Below are 23,583 nucleotides of genomic sequence, written 5' to 3' on the forward strand. Positions count from 1 at the left end.
GGAAGGAAGGAAGGAAGGAAGGAAGGAAGGAAGGGAGAGAGGGAGGAAGGAAGGAAGGAAGGGAGGAAGGAAGGAAGGAAAGGAAGGAAGGAAGGAAGGGAGGAAGGAAGGGAGGGAGGAAGGAAGGAAGCAAGGGAGGAAGAAAGGGAGGAAGAAAGGGAGGGAGGGAGGATGGAGAGAGAAAGGAAAAGAAAATTGTCCATGTCGTCTGGGAGTTTACATTCTACTTATATAGAAGAATTGGTTATATTTAAGCTTTGAGCACACAAGATGGTTACATTATAGCTACCTGCAAGTATTGGAAGGGATATTCTCTAAAAGAAGGTTAAAACCAGTTCTCCTTAACCTTAGATGAAATTACATGGAACAATGAGAGGAAATTGTAGAGGGACGGACTTAGCCTTGGTGTAAGAGAGAAAACAAAAACCAAAACAAATAAAAACATCTCTTAGCATTTAGAGCTGCCCAGAAGGGAAAGAAAAGAAGCATTTATAAGACTTTTAAATACTAGGCTCTGTGCTTTTGCTGATGTTTGTGCAGTCTTTTTAGTCCAACTCTTCATAACCCCATTTAGGGTTTTCTTGGCAAAGATACTGGAGTGGTTGCCCATTTCCTTCTCCAGCTCATTTTCCAGATGGGGAAACTGAGGCAAAATGGGTTTAATGATATGCTCATGTTCACCCAGATAGTAATTGTCTGAGGCCAGATTTGTACTAAAACGGATGAGTCTTCCCTGACTCCAGGCAAGTTCTTTGATCCACTCTTCCACCTAGCTGTGTTTGGCTGTATGCTAAGTTCTTTAAAAAAAATCTTTACCTTCCATCTTAGAATCAGTACTGTTTATTGATTCCAAGGCTAGGCAACGGGAGTTAAATGACTTGCCACACTATGAGGGAAGAGTCTGAGGTCAGATTTGAACCCCAGTACTTGTCTCTAGACCTGGGTCTCAATCTACTGAGCCACCTAGCTGCCTCTTCTGTGCTAATTACTTTTTAAAATATTATCTCATTTGATCCAGAGATGCATTAGGAGGCAGTGGGCCTCCTACTCACCCTTCTTCCTCATTCTCCCAAAATACCATATGTGTCTTCAAGTGAAGGCTGAATGATCACTTGTCAGGGATCTTAGAAAGTCTATTCTTTTTCAATACTAGTTGGGCTCCGTAGTACTTTAAAACCCTAAGATCATTTGAATTTATTAAGAGGAGCAACTGCCTTTAGATATGTGTTCCAAGAGTTTTTTAAGTGCCATCTTCTCTTAGCCAGAGAAGGAACCACCAGAGGCAGAACAATTACCTTTGAAACTCTCTCCATGATGACTTTTGTGGCAAGACACACCCCAGTGTGTAACAGATGCTTGGATGTAGGGCCAGAAGGGTCTTGTTTAAAGAAGAGAAAGCCACTGTTTATGAAACATTGAATCATTTCTTACTACCTCTGTCCATCTGTGTTTCTCAAAGTGCAACAGATGCTTCTGCAACCTGTGGCATACACTGTGTCTGAGGCAACAATATAGTTTTAATAATTTTCTGGTACAAGACTAATAAAGCCCAAAATATTGCTTCTTGACAAAACAGCAGGTTTCCTTTAGAAGTGTGACCTTTGTGATCACACTTCTAGACACATCAATCACTTGTTTAGGGGTTTCACTGCTGTTTATGGGAGAGAAGAATATGTTGGTGAAATAGGGTCAACTATGAGAAATAATGTCATGTGATACAATGACCTGACCATGTGTTTTAAAGTGACATACAATTGTTTTAAGTATTTAAAAGAAAAATAACCAACCCATTAGCTTTTTGTTCCTTTTCATTTTGTATCTTTAAATATATATATCTTTTTTAAATTGATGTATGTTTTTACCATTTTTGTCCCTTCCTCTGCCTTCTGTTTAGAAAAAAATCCCTTAAAAGTTAGCAAAACCAACTAATGTATCAACCACATCTAACAAACTTCCATTTCTGCAAAGAAGGGAGGTGAACATTCTCCATTCTTCTCTGAACCCAAGCTTGTTATTATAATTACATGGTACTCTGTTTTGTTTTTGTTTTTCCATCTACACTGCTTACATGGTAGACATTATAGTTTGATGGGTAGTCTTGGCCTTGAATCCGGGAAGACTAGAATTCAATTATCACCTCTGACTCATATTGGCTATATAATTCTGGGTAAGTCACTTAACTCTTCAGTGCTCTAAGTGACTCTAGATTAGTTGGAGAGTTGGAGAGAGAGAATTTTTTCAACCAGGATTTCTGAACACTAATGAAACGCTTGGTAAATGTCTTAGCCTTCTAATTGTTTATTTCCTCCCTATGTGTATCACCAAAAATTCACTAATATTAGGGGCAGCTGGGTAGCTCAGTGGATTGAGAGCCAGGCTTAGAGACGGGAGGTCCTAGGTTCAAAGCTGGCCTCAGACACTTCCCAGGTTTGTGACCCTGGGCAAGTCACTTGACCCCCATTGCCCACCCTTACCACTCTTCCACCTATGAGCCAATACACAGAAGTTAAGGGTTTAAAAAAATTTAAAAAAATTCACTAATATTAATGGAGATATGATCATCTTAATGTATTCTGCCTTGTCTTGCAAGCAATGCCTTGAGTTAAAACTAGGATTTTTTTTTCCTCTTGACAAAAAGAGTTATGCATAGATGAGTTTAGTAGTATTAGAGAGGACAATTAAAGAGAGTTGGAGTGGTAGCAGTGAAACAGGAAAATTGAGGAGAGAGGCAGTGGTATAGGGGCAATTAGGGGAGCTGGAAACAATAATACAGAAGATACTTCCATATAGATAGAGAGTACTCTATCCACAACAACACCTAGCAGTCAAAAATCATAGTGAATGTCTGAATTGTTGAGTGAATGTACATGGGGGGTATTAACACTCTGCTACAACAACAACAACAACAATAACCTTTCTCTCAGGTAGTTCTCATTTTTCTGGGGGGGGGGATACAAATGTAAACAAAGACATGAATATAAATTAATTTGGGGAGAGAGAGTACTAGTAAGATCGGCAGAGAGATCAGGAAAGGTTTCACAGAGTAGGCAGTAACCCTTCTGATCTTTGAAAGAAAATAAGGATACTCAGAAATTTGGGAGAGGGATAAAGAGGGTGTATAATAACAGCGTGGAAGAACAGCCTGTGGAGAGATGGGAGAGATCAAGGAATAGCAAGGCAGCCAATTTTGAATAAATGTAGGGTGAGTAAAGGGTAGAAGTATGAATTGACTAGGAAATTAGTCTGGAGTTGGATAAAAACAACAAGGGAAGGTAGAAATAGTTATAGAAATACGTAGGAGAAAGATGAGAAAATGATATGCTCTCATCTGCAACCTTTGAGACATCTTCCAAATGCTATGGCAACATAAATGACACTGACTTTACACAGTGCCCTGAGGTTGAGTTAACTGTTATAGAAACACATAATCTACTTAAGAAATCCTGAAGCTCATGGTCTGAAAAATGTCTCCTTCAGGAAAAAAACTTTCTGGGATTCCTCCAAAGCTCTCTTGCCTGGAATAGAAATGACCTGACAATAGACTTGTTTATCTCCAAGGTAAATTCCCTAAGCAACATTCCAGCAGTGCCTTGATGTTTAAAGGACTATTCCTTCTCCAATGTTCAAAAGCATGAAACTGATGATGTAAAGATTATTCCAGCTGGTGTCAGAGAAGATGCAATTATCTTTAATCTTTGCTATTGGAATGCCCATGATATGAATTGCAAAGTATTTAAAATAAATCTCAGCTGTTATGGTATTAAGTCCCCAAATAGAGAGAACTTTTATTACTTAGAATATGCCCTGTAGCTCAAACTGTTTCTTCTTCCTTTTAATGTAGGGAGTTCTGGGGCCTCTTTCTGGGGCAGCATACTGGCTTCACTGAAGGGTGGCATAGATGTGTAATAGTTCTGGAAAGTAGGTTCAATATGCTTTCTTTGATCCAGCCAGTGTACCTGACAGGTTGTAAAATCAGCTTTTTTTCTATATAACCCTGGCTTCCAAAGAAATTCTAGTAAATGTATATGAAATTATTGATCAATAGGAGATTTTTACATTTACATGAAGAATAGCAAGGCACTGGAGAGAGACAACTGACCTCGGACTCAAGAGGACATGAGTCCAATTCTCACATCTGATTCCTGCTGACTGTGTGACCCCTTGCAAGTAACTTAACTCTTGGCACCTCAGATGACTCTCTACATTTATATATTTCAAAACAAGTGATGATATGAATTGACAATGAAAATTTTTTCCTAAGGAACTCCATCTATAAAGGAAATAATAGGTCTAGTACAGTGATCCCAAAGTGGGTGCCACCGCCCCCTGGTGAGTGCTGCAGTGATCCAGTGATGGCCACAAGTGCATTTATCTTTCCTATTAATTGCTAATAAAATTTTAAAAAATTAATTTCCAGGGTGCTAAGTAATATTTCTTTCTGGAAAGGGGGCGGTAGGCCAAAAAAGTTTGGGAACCACTGGTCTAGTAGAATAGGTCTAAAAAAATTAACTTTTTGGGGGTAGTGGAGTTATGCTTTATATACATTATCTCCTTTGGAGTCTTACATCAATCTTGTGAATCAGGCAATACACCATAGCTATTGTTTACATATCTGCTTTGCAAATTAGGAAACTGAGGCTCAAAGAGGTAGGATTCGAATGTTGGCTTCTCCTTATGTTCAGTCCAATGCTCATTCCATTACACCACGTGACCTTCCTTACACAAACCTTATAAAAAGCCTTCTTTTATTAAAATGAAAGGCAAATGGCAAAAGGGAGAGAAATCTGGATTCAGAACCAGAAAAAACCCAGATTCTAGTATTACCTAATAGGTAACCTATATGTTTTGGCTTTGGGATTCTGGATAAATCACTTTACCACTCTGCTCCAGGCAATTCTTTAATGCTATAAATTGCAGAGAAAGTGACAACCTGATTTGCTAGAGAAAATTTTCTTACCTGTGAGTTCTCAATGCTGAGAACAAAAGAGTTCTAGGCCATGTCCTCACTTTCAGTGGATCACACAAAATAGGGATTCTAGGAATGCATTTTTTTCTCTTTCAAATTTAGCCTTAAGTGAAATACCCTAATCTTCATTTCTTCATTTATTGACTTTTTCAGCTCTTGTCTTGGTATTCCTTACCCCTCTGCCTTGATGTTCTAGCTTTTTTTTTTTTTAACATCTGCTAACAGTGGGTTTACTGAAAGCCTACTCATATCTAATATGTGCATAATTTGGGCCAAACAAGATCACATCTTGGTACTGTGAATTGAAAACTGGCCCCAGAGTCAGGAAGACCTTGGTTCAAGATCTGCCTCTAGAAAAAGTGAAAGGACCTATATATACAAAAATATTTATAGTAGCTTTTTTTGAGGTGGTGATAAAGAATTGGAAATTGAGCATATTCCTGTCAATCAGGGGATAGCTAAACAAGCTGTGGTATATGATTGGGATAGAATCTCATTGTACTATAAGAAATGATGAGAGTGATAATTTCAGAAAAAACCTGGAAAGACTAATATAAACTGATGTAAAATTAAGTGAGCAGAACCAGGAAAACATTGTATACGTCAACAGTAATATGGTAACAATGATCAACTATGAAAGACTTAGCTACTCTGATCAAGACAATGACCCAACATAATTCCAGAGGACATATGAAAAATGCTATCCACTTCATAGAGAGAACTGATGAACTCTGAGTACAAATTGAGGCAGATTTTTTTCACTTATTTTGTTTTGTTTTGTTTTTGCTTTATAGCCAATATGGAAATATTTTTATGTGACCTCACATGTAAAACGGAGATAATTTGGAACTCATCATTTTTGAAAAATGAATATTACATTTTAAAAAATGTCCTGCTTCTGATACCTACTGACTGTGTGATTCTGTACAAATTATTTCTCAGTGCCTTAAAAACTTCTCTAATTTAATTATACAGTAGATGTCATTGGCAATACTATATGGTTTCCTTACTAGGTGTTCCTATATCATTGATAGGTATCTTTATAGCTAAGGTCTCTCAGAAAAAAAATCCCAGAAAATTCAGTGTGGTATTGAAATTGAAACTAGGTACTAGTGTAATATAATGAATAGAATTTTAGACTTGGAAACAGAAAGACCTAGGTTTGTATCTTACCTCTGAAACCTATTTGTTATGTGACCATAGACCAAGACCTCTTAATTTATCTTAGCATCAACTATCACATGTGTAAAATTATGGCAACAATAATGGCTCACACTTAGTGCTTTAAAGTTTTTAAGGACTCAACATATTTGATCCTCCCAATATCCCTGTGAGGGAAGTGCTATTATCATATCTATTTTACTGATAGTAAGTGTCAGGTTAGATTTGAATTAAGTCTTTCTAACTCTAAGTCCCATGCTTCATACACTATGCCAACTAGCTACTACTAATAAAGTAATAATACTTGTCACACCTACATCACAGAGTTTTGAGAAGATTAACTAAAGTAATGTTATAAAGTACTTTGTTAATGTTAGATCACCACATAAAATGTCATCTCTTATTATCACCACCATAAATTCCATGATATCTAGTCATCTAAGAAGGCTTGGTTGAAGGAGGATAACTATCAAGGGCACATTATCTTAAATTCAATCACTGGTCTTTTATATCCATTTTATGCACATTTAAATCTCTTTACATCATCTTCATTGAAAACAAAAAAACAAAATAATTCATCCAGAGCCTCCTGTGGGAAGGTACTGAAAGGAACAGAGAAACTTGTACTAGGGGGTAGGAAAATCTTATAAGTTGTTATACTCTTTGAGAACCCATGTGGGGTTTCTTGGCAAAAATATTGGAGTAGTTTGCCTTTTCCTTCTTCAGCTCATTTTACAGATGAAGAAACTGAGGTAAACAGGATTAAGTGACTTGCCTAGAGTCACCTAGCTAATAAGTGTCTGAGGCCACATTTAAACCCAGGAAGGTGAGTTTTCCTGGTTCCATGTCCAGCACTCTAGCCATTGTGCCACATAGTTGCCCATGGATCATATATCTAGATAAAACTGAAAGTGATTTTAGAGGTCAGTGAAGCTAATCTCTCATTTTACACTGAAGGAAACGGAAGTTTAAAAAAAGATTTAGTGACTCTTTCAAGGTCACACAGATAAATGCCAGAGATAAGTTTTAACCTTGGGCTCTCCAACTTCAAGTTTGGTGCTCTTTCCATTGTATTTCAATGCATATTTTGACTGATATCTGATTAGACACCGTGGTACAGTGGAAAGAACTCTGAATTTGAAATTATAAAACACACATTTGCATGCCAGCTCTATCACTTGCTATCTATCTGACCTTGAGAAAATTACTAAAAGTCTCTTGGCTAGAGGTTCCTTATTGGAAAAATGAAGGCATTGGAATTGATTCGCTCCAAAGTCCTTCTTGGGGTACCTGGGTGGTGGCATACTGGTTAGGGTACAAAGCCCAGAGTTAAGAAGACTCATCTTCCTGAATTCAGATTTAGCCTCAGACACTTATTAGTTATGGCTGCCCAAGGCTGGATTTGAACTCATGTCTTCCTGACTAGGCCCAGTGTTCTACCATAGAACCTAGGTGCCTCTAAGATTAGTAAAATCTTATGGGTCAAGCCTATCATATCATCATATTCCCTAAGCTCAGTCAGGTAGATATTGCCATGGATTCATACAAGAGCTCCTCTATGTGACATGAAGTGACGAGCCTTAGAATGAGAGAGGGCTTGTATTAGGGAGACCTGGATTCAACATTTTGGGAAATGTACTGTATTGGGGTAATGACTGGCATATGATAATACAACTCCCTTAAATGTTTGTTGTTGTTTGGTCATTCAGACTCTTCCTGACCCCATGGACCATATATCCATGAGGTTTTCTTAGCAAAAATACTGGATAGTTTAGAATTTATTTCTCTAGTGGTTTGCCATTTCCTTAAATGTAGGGATAATGTTTTGTTTTGTCTTTGAATCCCCAGAACCTTCCACAGTACCTTGCGGGTAGTCAGTAATGAATAAATATTTGTTGAACTGAACTGAATTTTTTGAAATATAATGGTGATCTAGATAAATAGAAAGTGTAGGAATAAGTGCAAAAAGATGTTGGATTAGAAATGTGATGATAGAATTTGGGGAGAAGAAATGTACTCACTCCACTGATCACTTAGTGACTAAATTAGGAGAAGAGCCTCTCATTAGTGATATCTCCATCACTACAAAGCGTCTGTACCAAAGTAGGGAAGGAAGCTATGGAGGAAGATGGGTCTGAGGCATGAAACAAGAATTTGGGGAAGGATGCTATGGTATGAAGTAATTCCTGAATACATCATGGGAGATTTCAGGGAGGAATTAGCAGAAAGCTAATACTTTGAATATATTTATAGTTTCCTAGTGTTTGGAACTAAAAAGACACCTTAGAGAATATAACTAATTAAATTGTGTAATTTTACAAGCGAGCAAATTGAGACTTAGAGAAAAGAATTGTCTTTGTCTAAGGCTACCTAAGCAGTAAGGGGCATGGCTTGCATTCAAACCCAAGTCTTATGATTGGAAATCCAATGCTTTGCCCATTTTATTATTTCCTCCATGATGCTACCTTGAAGTACCTCTTTAGTAGGATACTAAAGAGGTTATATTAATAGAGGACTTAGCTAAGATGGCTTGAAATCAAGTTTTTTGGTTAAAGCAGTTGAAATCTCTAGAATGAGTATATGATGACTTCCTTTAAGTTGTTACATTTTGTGTGGTAGAGAAATTAGATCCATTTTGTGTACCTCTAAAGCTTAGAAATAGGAGCATTGAATGGAAGCTACAGAAGGGTAGGTTTCTGTTCATTAGAGAAGAATTTTCTATCACTTTGTTATTAAGTCATTTTCAGTTGTGTCTGACTCTTTGTGATCCCACTTGAGGTTTTCTTGGCAAAGGCACTGGAGGGATTTGCCATGTCTTTCTCCAGTTCATTTGTCAGATGAGGAAACTGAGGAAATCTGTCAATTTAAGGTTATTTAAAAATGGGCTGCTTCTTGGCTACTGAGTGCCTTGTCAATGGAGTTGTTTGATCATGGGCTAAATGTCCATTTGTCAATGATATTGTGGAAGGTGTCAATATATTGAATATGACGTTGACCTGGATGAGTTCTAGGGTCCCTTCAACTTGCTTATTTGATTACACTAGTTATTATGTAAAGATATGTATGTGTGATGTTGTTTATGTTAGCGAGCAGTTAAGTAAAAGAAGGCTATACTAAATGTCCATTATCTTTTCTTTAGAATAAGAAGTCAGCTTCTCTGCTAATATTGAGACATAGTAGTAGTTGGGCTAGGACTTGAGACGCAATGAGTTTGAGTGTGAATGGGGGAGAGCTTTAATATGCTGTCATTGGGTCCGATGATCTCATGGAGATTTCATCAGTGCCATGAGAGAAAAGATTTCCTTCTTTGTGATAGTTAAAAAATCATAAATGGGGCATGAAGATAAACAACATTGTAATTCAACAGTCTAGAGGTGAATGATATTGTTACATTTAAGTACCATCCAAAGGCAAGTGCAAAGATGAGATGTGGAAATTAGACGTTTCTAGCATTCTAGTCATTGTCTGGGTCATGTATCTAGTAGAACTTTCTCATTTTACATTGGAAGAAACTAAGGCCCAAGGAAACTAACTTGCCAAGGTCATAGAAGTAATGATCCCTAGAAATGGGACTTGAACTGAGGTACTCTGACTCCAAAGGCAGTACACTTTCTCTTCTACAACATATTTGTTCATGATAATGGATTCGGGAAATAGGGAACATGGATGCCTCAGGATGAGAAGTTAAGGAGGGATTTTGATCAGCACTGATCAATATCCACATCGATAAACTGAAAGATCTGAGAAAGGAAAAAAAGGAAACCAGGCCATAAACATTTAATGAAAATCTACTATATGCCTAGCACTGAGCAAAATGCTTTAAAATATCTCATATTATCTTTTCAACAATCCTAGGAGGTAGGTGCTATGATTATCTCTGATCTAAAGATGAGGAAACTGAGGCAGATAGCAATTAAGTGATTTACCCAAGGTCATAGTTAGTCAGTGCCTGAGGCCAAACTTGAACTCGGGTCTTCCTGATTCCAAGACCCCCATTCTATCCTCTACGTGACCTCACTATCTCAGAGTATCAAAGCACGATGAGTAATCAACACTACTTGGAAATAAATTTATAATGAGATGAGGGCAGTGAAGGATTCACATTTTCCAATGTACAAGTGTATGATATTTCAAGAAAGAGAAGGATTATCATCTAGGCCAGCAAGCACTAGAAGAAAGCAATGCTTCAGCTAATCCATTCTCTTGGCTCCACCAATAGCATACGCCAGATGTTAAGAGGATAATAGAATCCACAGAAGTGTGCAGGATTATTCAATGTGGGGAACTGTCTTCTGACCCCAGTGGGTGATCAGCTTATACTAGGAAGTACAATAAGCTGATAGGCCTTGTAATTATCATCCCAGGGAGAGTAGCTGCAAATTCTATCCTTTCTCATCCTTATCTCAGATTTAGTATTCTGGGCTGAGAGAAATGCCTCACATAGTGCAAACAGAAGAATGTAGCTAGCACTGTTATTTTCACTCCATTCTACTTCTTGGAACTTTTTAAACCTTAGTTTCAGTGTTTTTGGAGCATCAGTTCAATTCTGATATATGAACCCCTTCATGGAACAACAAAAACATTACTTAGGAACCTAGGGTTACTGGAGAGAACTTCAGTGATCATTTGACTCTTTTTACCTTCAGATAGGTAATCTAAATAATCTGAGATAGATTGGTATTGTCCCTTTTCTTAATACTCTATCTCCAGAAAGGGATATGGAAAACAACGTGACAGTTTCATACAAAATCCCCAATCAGGAACAGGTTTAGTGACTTGCCCATGGTCACAGAGCTAGTGTCTGAATCTAGATTTGACTTCATGTCTTCCTGACTCCAGTCCCAGTGAAGTGTGCCACTTAGCTGCCCCAGAGTGTTTTTTATGTATTTTGTCCTGGGTGATATTTACTTTTATTATCCCCAATTTAGAGGTAAGGAAACTGAGCCTGAGAGAGACTGGCTTCACAGAGCTAATAATCCTGGCTATTCTGTTTGATTATAAAAATTGTGCTGCAGAGGAAAATTATATGATTATACACATTTTCATAAACAAAGGTTTAAATGAGAATCCCTTATGTTCCTTCCACTTCTACATCTGGGCTCCTTTGGAGTCATGACTGGCCATTTTATCTCACCACTGGAACTAAAATCCTACTCTCTACAGGAAGCCTTCCTCAACCCCTTTAATTGCAACACCTTCCATATCTTAATTATTTCCTATTTATCCTTCATATAACTTCCTTTGCATATATTTGTTTTCATGTTGTATCTCCTAATAAATTTTAAGCTCCTTCAGGGCAGAGACTATCTTTTGCTATTTTTTACAAAGCACATAGTGGACACTTAATAAACATTCATTGACTTACTAGAATCTAAGCAGTCTGATAAAAGGATGCATAGGGAGATGCCAATAACTGTCACAGTACCTGATCAAAAAAAAAAAAAGTAAGTGCTTAGTAAATGCTTGTTGGATGATGGATTGATTGCAAAAGTATTAGTTTAATTCAGTGGTTCCTAAACTTTTTTGACCTACCACCCCCTTTCCAGAAAATATATTACTTAGCGCCCCCTGTCACATACTATCACTGCCCCCTTACAGTTATTCACTGCCCCCAAATGTACTTGTGGACATCACCTCCCGTCTGGATCACTGTAGCACCCACCAGGGGGTGGTGGCGCCCACTTTGGGAATCACTGGTTTAATTGTTTGTTGGGGAGAGAATGTTTCTCTTCCCCAACAATAGTTAACATTTATACAGAGCTTTAAGGTTAATAAAAATTATATATGGTGTATGTATATATGTGTTATATATTCATTTATATAACTGATATTTTAAATTATACATATATAACTATATATCATATAATATTATAGATAATATAATATAATGTAATATATTCTTATACGCTTATATATTCTCTGTTATATATAATATATCTTATATCTTATAAACAAATTATATGGTCTCTATTGTTTTATATAATATATAACATATTCTCTATTATAAATTATATTTAAATTAATTTATTTTATTATGTACTTATATTACATATTAATATGAAATTTATATTATTACATATTTATGAGAGAGAAAAAGACAAAATGAGAGAGCCCATTTGATCTTCACAAAAATTTTGATAGGTAATCGCTATTATCATCCCAATTTTACAGATGAGAGAAAACAAGACTAATAATTAAGGAAGTGGCCCAGGACCACATAACACAATATTTGAACTCAGGTCTTCTTGACTCCAAGGTCATTTTTTGATCTGCCATACCTGCCCATTTGAGAATCATTTGTTGTGTAGCCCCTTTAAGGGAGGTCTGTCCCCAAATTATTTTTTTCTAAATTGGTGTCTCTGTCCCAAAAAAACAGAGAAATGGATGAAGTTTATTTGACTTTGCTTTTGACTGTATTTTAGATAACAATGACATTGCTACCCAAAGTATCTAGCCTTATGGGTATTCCTTGTCCTAAGAAATACTGCAATGAGCATGACAAAATCATAATACTCCATACTATCCCAGTAGTAAGAAAGAAAAACAAACAATAACAAACTCTTTTGTATGTATCATAATAGAACAGTGTTGGATCCAAAGTGCTAATTAACATTGAGCTTCATAAAGGAAGCCTGCAGTGAGTTTGGAATCTCTTTTCTGTTCTGGGGTGTAGCCAGGAACCAGAAGCCACAACAATAAGTTTTCAGTTCTGTGTAGGAAATGACAAAAAATAAATAGCCAAGTTTTTGAGAAATGGGCCACCTCATCAACAAATTCTGCTGGCTTTCTGTTACCTCTAAAATGCATGCATGTGTGTGTGTGTGTGTGTCTACACACACACATTTTATATATATATATATATACATATATATATATATAATATGTACATATATTTATATATGTAAAGTAGAGTGGAATGAAATTAAAAGATCTCACATTTGACGTCCACGATCTTTCAAATGAAATGTCATTTGGCTTTACAGTTGCTCCATAATCTGACCCTTGTTATAAGAGGATTAAGCTAGTAAGGTACTAAACTGGTTGAAATACGGGAATAGGCTAAAGGTAATAGGGAAATTAAGGCAAGAGGTAAGGTTGTAATAGGGGATAAGGCAAGTAAGGGACTAAAGGTAGTGTGGATAGAGATAAGGCACTGTGGATAGGGGTTTGTGGATCCCTAAGGCAGTAAAGTGGATAAGGAGGGTACAATAGTAGAGGTGGTAAATTGAGGTGGTTGAAGTAAGGGAATGACTGAGTTTAGGGAATATAATCACGGAGGTATAAAGAGTTGCAAGGGAAAGGATGAGGTATTTTGGGCAGATAGCTACAGCCTGGGAGACACAAACTGGGTAACAGGTTTGAGATAGAGACACTGAAGGGCACTTCTACAGACAAAGGTTAGGGCTAGCCAAGAATGGCTTGAAACTGACTCAAGGGCTTTCTAGTCAGTTTCTCAGGTTCACAAAGGAAGAGCCCAGAGAAAGTATTGAGATTACACTTCCTCCAATTCCCTTCAGGACCCAGAGACAATATTATTCCTTTCTCCACTTCTCCCTCTCTTATCAATCAACTAATGAACTAGCCAAAGGTTTGATTAGGTGACAAACAGGGTTTATTGAGTTTTCAGGGTTGATTGGAAGGGATGGAGGGATACAAGGTAACTATAACAGCCACCTAGAGAAAGCTTCATTTGGGGGAGGGAGACAGTAATGTGAGACTGAGAAAGAACCCGCCTAACTCAGCCCCGAGAGGTTTGGTAGCCTATATGGTTGGGAAAGTTGGATACAATGATTCAAGAGATAATTTGTAACAAGGGTAAGCCCTATTTGACTATGGGGAAACTAAATCTACCAAGTTTGAAAGCTACCACCCAGATCAACCCTCCTTTCAAAAATTCACAGAAATTCAGGAAAGGAAATGATGATTGGGGAGGTTAGGGAGATCCAAAGGAAATAGTTAAGCTAACAAATTTTAAGAGAAAAACTACAGAATATAGGCCAGGTTTCAGTCTAAAGATAGAGCTCAGTTAACCCTCCTACTCTCACCAAGTCTCCAGGGTCAACTGACTAACCACAGGATTCTAAACCCTTTTCAACTGTCAGAAATTCTGCAGTAAGGTTTTGCAGGGTTGATATACACCCTTTTGCACTACACCCTTCCCACCTTTCTTGTTACACCTTAATCTACATGTACTCTGGGATCTAGTGACCCTGAACTCCTCGCTATTTCTCTTGGACCACACTCTCTCTCCTGACCTCTAATGTTCTTACTAACTGTCCCTCATGCCTAAAAGTCTTTATCTCCTGGCTTCCCTGGCTTTATTCAGATCTCAGTTAAAATTTTACTTTCTCTAAGAAGCCTTTCCTGGACCTCCTTTACTGTTAGTACCTTTTCTTTGAGACTATTCCATATTTATCTTATGTAAATCTTGTTTGTACCTAGTTGTTAATATATTATCTCCTCTATTAGACTGTGAGCACCTTGTAAGAAATATTTTCTATTTGTAACCCAGTCCTGGATGTAGTTTCTGGAACCTAGTATCCATTTAATAAATGATAATTAGTTAATAATGTCAATAGCCTCAGTGAAATGTTCTCAGTGAGTGGTGAAAGTGTCCCATCAGGACTGAGAAAAAATATGAAGGTATAGGAATAACTAATGGCCAGTCAGATAGCACTAGTAGATAGAATACAGTACTTAAGAGTCAGGAAGACTAAACTTGGTGAGGTCAAATCTGGTCTCAGACACTTAGCAGCAGTGTCACCCTAGGCAAATCTCTTAACCTTGTTAGCCTCAGTTTCCTTATCTGTAAAAGGAGCTAGAGAAAGGAAATGGCAAACCACTCCAGTATCTTTGCTAAGACCCCAAAATGAGGTAATAAAGAGTGGGACACAACAGAAATGACCAAATAGGCAATAGGCATAACAAATAGGCATTAATTGTAGGCCACCAGACTCTTTAGCTTATTTGATTATTTAGAAGACGTTTATCTGTGATGCTTTTAATGACAAAGCATATTGCTTTATTTCTTTTCCACTTAGGTTATCTGAAGTTCCATTGTTTATCCTCCAAGTAGGATGTCCTTAGTCAGCTAAACCATACTAAGTAGCTAGGTAATGTGCCACTCCCCCAGAGGTATAACAGAACTATTTCTTAGAGACTCACTCTAAGAGTTATTTTTGTCTCAAAAATGTTGCTGTGAATGGGGCCCCTTTTCTCTGAAGTTTGGAACTCAACTTGCAATTATGTTGTGCATTTTAGAAAATTTCCAGAAACTAGCAGGAAAAATTAGGAAGTTCTTTACTAATATTTCAGTGAAAGTAGTTGTTTTAGAAAAAAAAATAAGAGAACTTACTTTTTTTTATTAATAAGGCTTCCAGGTGTGGAAAAACATGACTAAAAATGACTTTAAATAGAAATTTGGATGTCTCTAACACTTCTTATATTTAGCAATTCCTCTTTAATTCCACCATCTCCCCTTCTCTTATTTATTGCCTATCTTTCTCTAACTATGAAAAAAAGGAGCATGTGATATAGGGAAGGGGTTCTTAACCTCATCCAGGGACCTCTAAAAGATCTATGGATAAATTTCAGGGGATCTGTGAACTTGCATTGAAAAATAGTTTTTTCTTTTATTTACGAACTTCTAATTCAAATTTAGCATTTATTTCAATTATGAATGTGAGAAACAAAACATTATTCTGAGAAGAGGTCCTGAATCAATAAACTCAGAAAGGTTAAGAACCCCTGATATAGGTGAAATCTTTGTTGGTACATCTGAGCTTCTATTGGCCAAGATGGTGACAAATATTCAGGTAAGTCTTTTTTTTTTAATCTTAATAGTAGTCTTTAAAGAATTCAGTCAATAATTGTATATTTATTCTATGTTCTATTAATCTGAAAATGGGAAACTTTCCCTTACGAGGAGGATTTTATTGATTGTACATATTATTTAGTATCTAATTCATCAAAAACACTTTCTCAGAAGAGCTTATTATCATCACCCTCCCTTTCTTGCATGAGCAATGGAAGGGACTTCAGGTAAGTCTTAAGGAAGGGGGCATGGTACCAGCATCCAAAAAAAAAAGTCTTACTAAAGATCATTCATCTCCTCTTCAGAGAGTAAGTTTGTTGTAAATGGAAGGAATTTTCTATCTCCTGCATATGAGCAAAACCATTTGGTTTAGAAGATTTAGCCTGGTCATGGAAACAAACAGACATCTGTATTTCTTGGGTTGTTTATGATTTTTTCAGGTACAATGTTCCTGAAAGGGATAATACACTCCTGTAATGTAAGTGGCCTACTCCAAGGAAAATGCTTGAAAGGTTAAAAATGAAAACTTGAAAAGAAAATTGTCATGAGGGAGGGATGAAAATGAAAACATTCTCACTCATTTTCGAAACAAAACATCTTAAACTGAATTCTTAGATATCCCTTCTTTGTCGAAACTTGAAATAGATGGAGAATGAACAAAAAACCCTTATAATTCTTGTCTTGATATAATTCTTAGTGTTGACCTCTAAGGAAAATATACTAGAAAAAGAACAACCATATTATGATCAGGAAAAATCTAGTTTTTTGTTTAATTAAAAAAAGGTGTTTTTTTTAATCATTCATCTTCTCAAGGCTGCAGTTTTCGGTCCCTAATACTTCCTTGGAGAATTTTTAAATTCCAAACAAGGATGGTAAAGGCAGCTTTAAGGGAAAGAAATTTTTATTGCTTTTGTTACTAAGCTTTTAACAAGTGGAAGGAGAAATGATACTTGAAATCTCCATGTAGCATTCATCAAATTGCATATTATTTCTCCCTTTCATCTTCCTACATATATATGTCTCTTCTTCCCACTGAGAGTCTTACATCAGATACTGACTTGTTCACTACCCGGAAAGAAGGGCTTCATTCTGGCCATTTAATACTTCATGTAGTAACACAATTCCAGCTCAGCAGCTGGAAACGATTTTAGAATACTTTCACCTGCTCTGAATTACAAAGCGAGGTGTGTGTGTGGGGTTTCATCACATTCCAAGCTTCCCCAATTGGTTTAGCAGCAGGCAGAGCCTACTATGCATGCTCTGAGGATGGGGCTCACATTGGACAATCCCCCATTAAACTTTTGCACATAGTTATGCAGAGACATACTTGAGAGGTGGTATGGTTTGGTGGAAAGAAAGCTAGGAAGTCCTAAATTGAAGTCATCTTGCACATATTACTGTACACATCTTATACATATTAGCTAGGTAACATGGGGCTCAGCAGTATCACAGAATTATATTTAAGAATATAATAAGTTACAGAGAAGTCACCAATTTGCATTTGTTGGAATTATTTCCTCATTAGCAGTTCTTTATATAAGGTGGTACAGTGGTTAGAGCACCTGAGCTAGGTAAAAAAAATGTCACCCAGTGAAGAAGAGTCTTTTTTCATCTTTGCTTTGCATGCTTCTTTTTCACTGGCATCTGGTTTGAGACTCTTCAGAAGCTTCTACATATATAATCAGATGGATTTATGTTAAAACCTCAGGATTCTTGGCCTGAACTAGCACTTCTCATTGACTTTCGTTAGGCCTGGAGAGCAGATGAGATCTATCGATTTTAAACCAAATTTTCCTTTTGGCCCTAGACCTGGTTCTGTAATTATTAACAATTTTCTTTGAATTTTTTTTTGTCCTTTCCTTCTAAAAGTAACTATTATTTTATTCTGAATAATCTTAGACCCTAGGGAATCAAGACATTATTCATCAACATAGTTGTTTTTTATAAGAATGCCCTTTTAGAATTTTTCCTTTGGGACTAGTTGACCTTGTATTTGGTCAGAGCAAATGTTCTTTACTCACTTCTTCTGAAGACACCCAGTTTATTTTAAAAAATATCATAGAGAAACACATTTTCCCCTTTTGCTATGAATGCCTGAAGAAGGCAACATGGTAAAAATGGAAAGGGCATTTGACTTAGAGTTAAGAAGACTCCCTCAGATATTTACTAGTTGTGTGACCCCATAAAAGTCACCTAAATTCTTTTGACCCTACATTTTTCATCTGTAAAATAAGTTTCATACTCTATAGCCTAAATGAGCCCTTTCAGCTCGAAGTCTCTGATCCCATGATGATCCTATGAAATTGTATAGCTCCATAGTTCACTGATAATATACAAAAGAAATCCTTTTCTCAAGATATCTAGTTAAGGAGGCAATATGAAAAATCATATTTTTTAGAAAAGGCATATATTTATTTAAAAAGTAAAATGTGAAGGCAGATGATTCAATATTTTAAAAATGGTGAATAGAGCTTGAAATGCATTTGAGGGTAATATATCTATGTCTATATCTTTCTATCTCCCTATCTGTCTATTCATCTTTCTTTTCCCCAAAGGTCTTAGTGCAATTTTAAGCTAATAAAGGTAATAAAGTTAAAAATACACTAGTACTTTTGGGACCACACACACACACAAAACACATACATAGGTGTTTTAGTCTCACCAAAACAAATATTTGATATTTACATAAGCAATTTGGCATTGAACATTATCCCTTTGATCATCTGAATGAAATGTGTGTTTATGCATTTCTATAGATAGAAATGTCCGTAAACCATCAGTAGCATTTCAAATAGCAGACTTGCCAAAAATTCAACAATTTAGAAAAAATTATTTGAATATACATGTAAATAATTTAACACTGATACAACCATATCATAATTCTGTGGCCCCATTTTCTCCATCTCTTACCTTATCTTTATTTTTAAAGATTAAATAATGTGCAAAAACAGTTGCCCCAAAAAAGATACCACCTGACAGAAAATGTTTAAATTATTTTTTTCAGTAGTTTCTCTTTCCAGGTCTATCTTATCCCTATTCACTTTGCTTCTTTATTATTGAGATAGTTGTTGGAAGAATTGAAGGTCTTTCCCACACAAATACTGACACATGAAGGTTAAGGCTGACTTATATCTTCAAAGACCATCTACTCTTGCAGCATCATATCCACCTGAGGCCAGCCCCAGGCTTTTAGGGACAGTTTTTAGTGACTCCAAATGTAACTGTGATGTCTGATGGCCTCCTCAAATTGAGAAAAGAATTACTTGTAGGGACAAATCAATTCTAAATGCAAGGAACATCTACTTGTAAAATCTCTAAATTGATTAGATCAATACATACACACAAAGAAATGTATATACACACACACATAAAAAAGGGATAATTATAGTAAATATCAGGGGTTATTATATATTGATTTTTCAAAAGTTTTCTGAAAATTATTGGTTTCTTTTTATTGCTACACATTCATTTTGGTTCCATTTGATTCACTTTCAGTAGAGACATTATGGCATAAAAAGGTAGAGAGGTAGCCTTGGATACAGGAAGACTTTGGCTCAATGCCTCTTACCCTAATACATACCAGCTCCATGACTCTGGGCAATTTGCATAACTTTTCAATTTTCTAGCATAGTAGCATGAAACTAGAATAGAAACAGATCCTTGCAGGTCATAAAATTATTTAGGAAACCACAAATTAATATCATCTATATTATATTTTTAATTATTTTGTTAAAGATTTCTGAATTATATTTTGGTTTGTGTCTGGACTGCCTCAGGAGCAACAGACTAGAGACACTTGAGGATAAAACTGCTATTCTAGCCAACTAAGAATAAAAGTTGTGGAGAAAGTGTAAATAATTGTTGATAAAATGTGTTTTTTCACCAGAAATAAAAGTTTATTCTTCATCTCTAAGTAACCACTTAATTCCTAGAGGATCTGATTTGGGGTTTGGTTTAGAGGATTATTTTTAAGGGTTTTGGAGGGATTATTTTATACAGAAAATTCATATTTTAAGGGGACGTGAAAGCTTCTTTATAGACCTTCAGTATGAGCTCTGTTATTGTTCAGTCATTTTTTCATTCATATTTGACTCTTTATGACCCCATTTGGAGTTGGATTTTTTTTGGCAAAGAACTAGAATGGTTTGGGATTTTGTTCTTTAATTTATTTTCCAGACAAAGAACTGAAGCAAACAGGGTTAAGTGTCTTGCCCAGAGTCATGTAGCTAGTAATGTCCAAGACTAGAATTGAACTTAGGAAGATGAATTTTCCTAACTCTAGGCGTAGAACTCTATCCATAGTGCCATTTAGTTGCCCAATGTGAGCTGTAATTTGCTAAAATTTTCCATTTAAAAAATTTGCTTACTTTTCAAGAGAAAAATTCTTTTTTTTTTTTTTTTGCCAATTTCAGCTGCTATCCCATTCACAAATAGAACTCATGTAGAATTTAAATTGTGCAAATGGAAGAATTATGAGTCCAATTATCTTTTGTCTTAATACTGACTTTGTAGTCTTTTCATCTTTTTGTTGAATATGTTAGCCTTAAGGAAAAGATGGCTGAGTAATGAATAAGGCTACATAAAGTTTTCACTAACACTTAGGCAATTCAAGAAGATACTGGAGAACCACTTATTGGATGTGCTGGAGAGGGGACTCATTCAGGTTTCAAGTTGATAGAAAGGATAACATCTGACATATCTTACAATCCTGATCATTGATGGTTTCTTGACTTTTCACTGACAGTTAAAGACATGGAGAAATACACTCAACAAAGTAGTGTGGGATTGGCATTGGACCAGTGTTCATCTGAGAACTTTTAGAATCTTAAAGCCTATAGGGTCATGCTGTACCACAGAATTTTTTTAACATCTTTTCCAAGTGATAGCCAGGCACAGTGAAAACTACAGGTCAGTAGTTACTTTGGTCATCATAAAAAAAAAGGTATTTATTCAATATCTTTCTGTGAGATGCAGCTCTTCTAAGTACTATCCATAAAAGTCATCAATATCATTCTGGATCTTTGATTGCTTATAATATTTTGCTACTGGTTCCTTGATTCTAAAATATCAATCAATTTACTTATTCCAAATGATCCTAAAAGAGCAGGTCTTTACTCTTCATATTCTTCTGTGCTGAAATGTTTCCCTTGCCATTCTTGAATCTGAATAATCTGAAAATTTAGAAATAAAAATCTTTTACCAACTTTGATTACTAAAGACCAACCACAGTTCCTTATACCAGGCCCAGTATTAAGAAGTAATTAATCTTGAAAAGCATAGAGCTGGCATTGGTTTATAGGTGTATTGACAGGAACTTCATTTTCTTGATGTGAAATGACTATTGTTTTAGAAAGATGGTCTCAAGAGCCACCTCTTTTGGGACTCCTTTCCTGATTCCTTTTATTTGTTGGTTTCCTCTGCTCCCCTAAAATCTTTTAATATTGATTAATCTGAGTGCACATTACATATTCAAAATAAAATGTAAGCATGTCAAGGACAGGAGCTGTATCATTTTTGTCTCTGTGCCCCTAGTATAGTCTCCTGAAGAGAGGAAGCACCTAACATTCCTTAAATTCAGTTTAAATTGTTTGAAGTAGGTGTGGTTTTAAATTTTTAATTCTGAAATCTTTCTGGAAGATAGAGAATAATGGGATAGATTTAAGACCACTTACAGTCCCTTCAGGAACATTGTATACATGGATAGGGAAAAGAAAATTCTATGTAACATTAAGCACGGCACCAACAAGCCTCTATTTGGGAAATTTATGAGAACTTTCTGTTAACTAAAAAAATCAAAATAAAGAAGTTTATGGTGAAGCTTTCTTTGCATATAAAAGATGAATCCTCCTTATCCCTCCAAGCAAAGCCAAGCTGGTGTATAATACTTTAAGGATGGGAATGATACATAGCATTTTTGGATAAATTTCTTGCTCCCTGTGGGGAATGGATATCCTCATTTATAATTTGAGAAGCCTAGTTAAAGCTGAATATCATTCCCAGGGAGGTCTCACTCCTTAATTGTTTTCATTTTAACACAATTTCCTGATAACTTCTCTATTACTGAGATACTATATTGGACTAAGAATTATGGTTTAAGTAAAGGCAGACTTTGAATCTTTGCTACTTTGGGTTTCTTGAGAAGCAAATGCAGGATAGGCAAAATCAGGACCAGTGTTCATATTTCTAGAATAGAATTAGTTTCCCAATTCTGATGGGTCTTATACACCAGTATGGCTTTGATTAATATTTTTTGAAGACCATTTATTTGTGTAACTGGTACTAACTTTGGCAATTACCACTATTCTCAGGCAAAGGACCCGAAACCCTTTATGCTGGACAGAAACTCAACGACAATGAATGGCATACCGTACGGGTGGTTAGAAGAGGAAAAAGCCTTAAACTTACCGTGGATGATGATGTGGCTGAGGGTGAGTCTAATTATTGTACATTTTTTCACTCTTTATGCCCTTAAATTTCTTTTAGTCTTTCAGTGATCCTTTTTCTGGTTTCATTATCCTTGATTTGTCCAGAGGGCAGGAGCTGTTGCATTTTGGATGTGTAGGTACAACTACTAGCCTATTGCCTTGAACATGATATGAACTTAATTCAAAACTCCCAACCAAGTCACCAAGGACCTAACAAAGGCCTTTTATATACCCAGTAATGGTAAATGTTATGAGGGAGGCAAAGAAATATAATGCATGTTTTTTTATTCCAAAGAATGTCCTCTATTGTGAGGACAGTAAGATTAACATACAGGAAACAATAAATGAAAAATGTTAGCCTATCTATAAAGTTAAAACTGTGTATACAGGCTATGAATGGCATTAGACTTCAGAGGGAGTAAGAGATATCTGATGCAGTACTTAGAGAAGGTTTCTTAGAAGAGCATTATAGGGGCAGCTAGATAGCACAGTGGATAGAGTGCTAGGCATGTAGTCAGGAGGTCCTGGATTCAAATCTGGCCTCAAACACTTCTTAGCTATGTGATTCTGGGAAAGCACTTAACCCAGATTGCCTAGCTTTTATCTCTCTTTTGTCTTAGAACTTAGAGTGAGAGAGAAGGTAAGGGAAGAGGAAGAAGAAAGAAGAAAAAATCATCATCATTTGGACAGGCTCAGACAGATTCTTATTTTACTGGTTCTCCAGCTGACTTGTGCGTAGGGTAAAGATCTGAATGCTCAAAGGGAATTCAGGGAGTCATAGTCTCGATACCCATAATAGAAATTAGTTTCTTGCTACCAAAAGTCACCACCTACCTCACAGCTTGTGATAGACCCACTCTTTTCCAAGACTGTGAAGACTATGACTTTCAGATTTCCCAGTGAATAAGCATTCCTTTACTGCACCCTCAAGGAAGTAAAAAAAAAAAAAACAGTCTTTGATTGCTATATCCCCATAGATCACAGATTTAATGCTATTAGAGACCGAAGGAACCACAGTAGTCCAGCTCTCTTTATTTTACAGATTAAGAAACTAAGAACCAGGGAAGTTAAGTAATTTTCACAAGGTGAAAAGGAGTTATTTGAACTGATCTTTGAAGAACTGGAATTATTAGATTAGAGAGGAGAGCCCTTTTGAATGCTATCCCAAAGTTCTTCTAATTGATATTCGTAATAATTTCCAATTCTCCACAAAGATA

General features: G+C 36.2%; 1 protein-coding gene across 5 annotated transcripts in view; it reads left to right on the forward strand.

Moving 5' to 3' along the window:
- Positions 1 to 23,583, forward strand: part of NRXN3 (neurexin 3) — a 2,038,283-nt gene that overhangs the window by 916,219 nt on the left and 1,098,481 nt on the right. For all 5 annotated transcript variants that reach the window (XM_044664970.1, XM_044664971.1, XM_044664967.1 and 2 more), the window contains one exon: positions 22,250 to 22,369. In XM_044664970.1, coding sequence (XP_044520905.1) covers positions 22,250 to 22,369 — 120 coding nt within the window. The remainder of the gene's footprint in view (positions 1 to 22,249; positions 22,370 to 23,583) is intronic.

This window comes from Gracilinanus agilis, chromosome 2 (assembly GCF_016433145.1).
Source record: "Gracilinanus agilis isolate LMUSP501 chromosome 2, AgileGrace, whole genome shotgun sequence".
In the NCBI taxonomy this organism is placed as follows: domain Eukaryota; kingdom Metazoa; phylum Chordata; class Mammalia; order Didelphimorphia; family Didelphidae; genus Gracilinanus; species Gracilinanus agilis.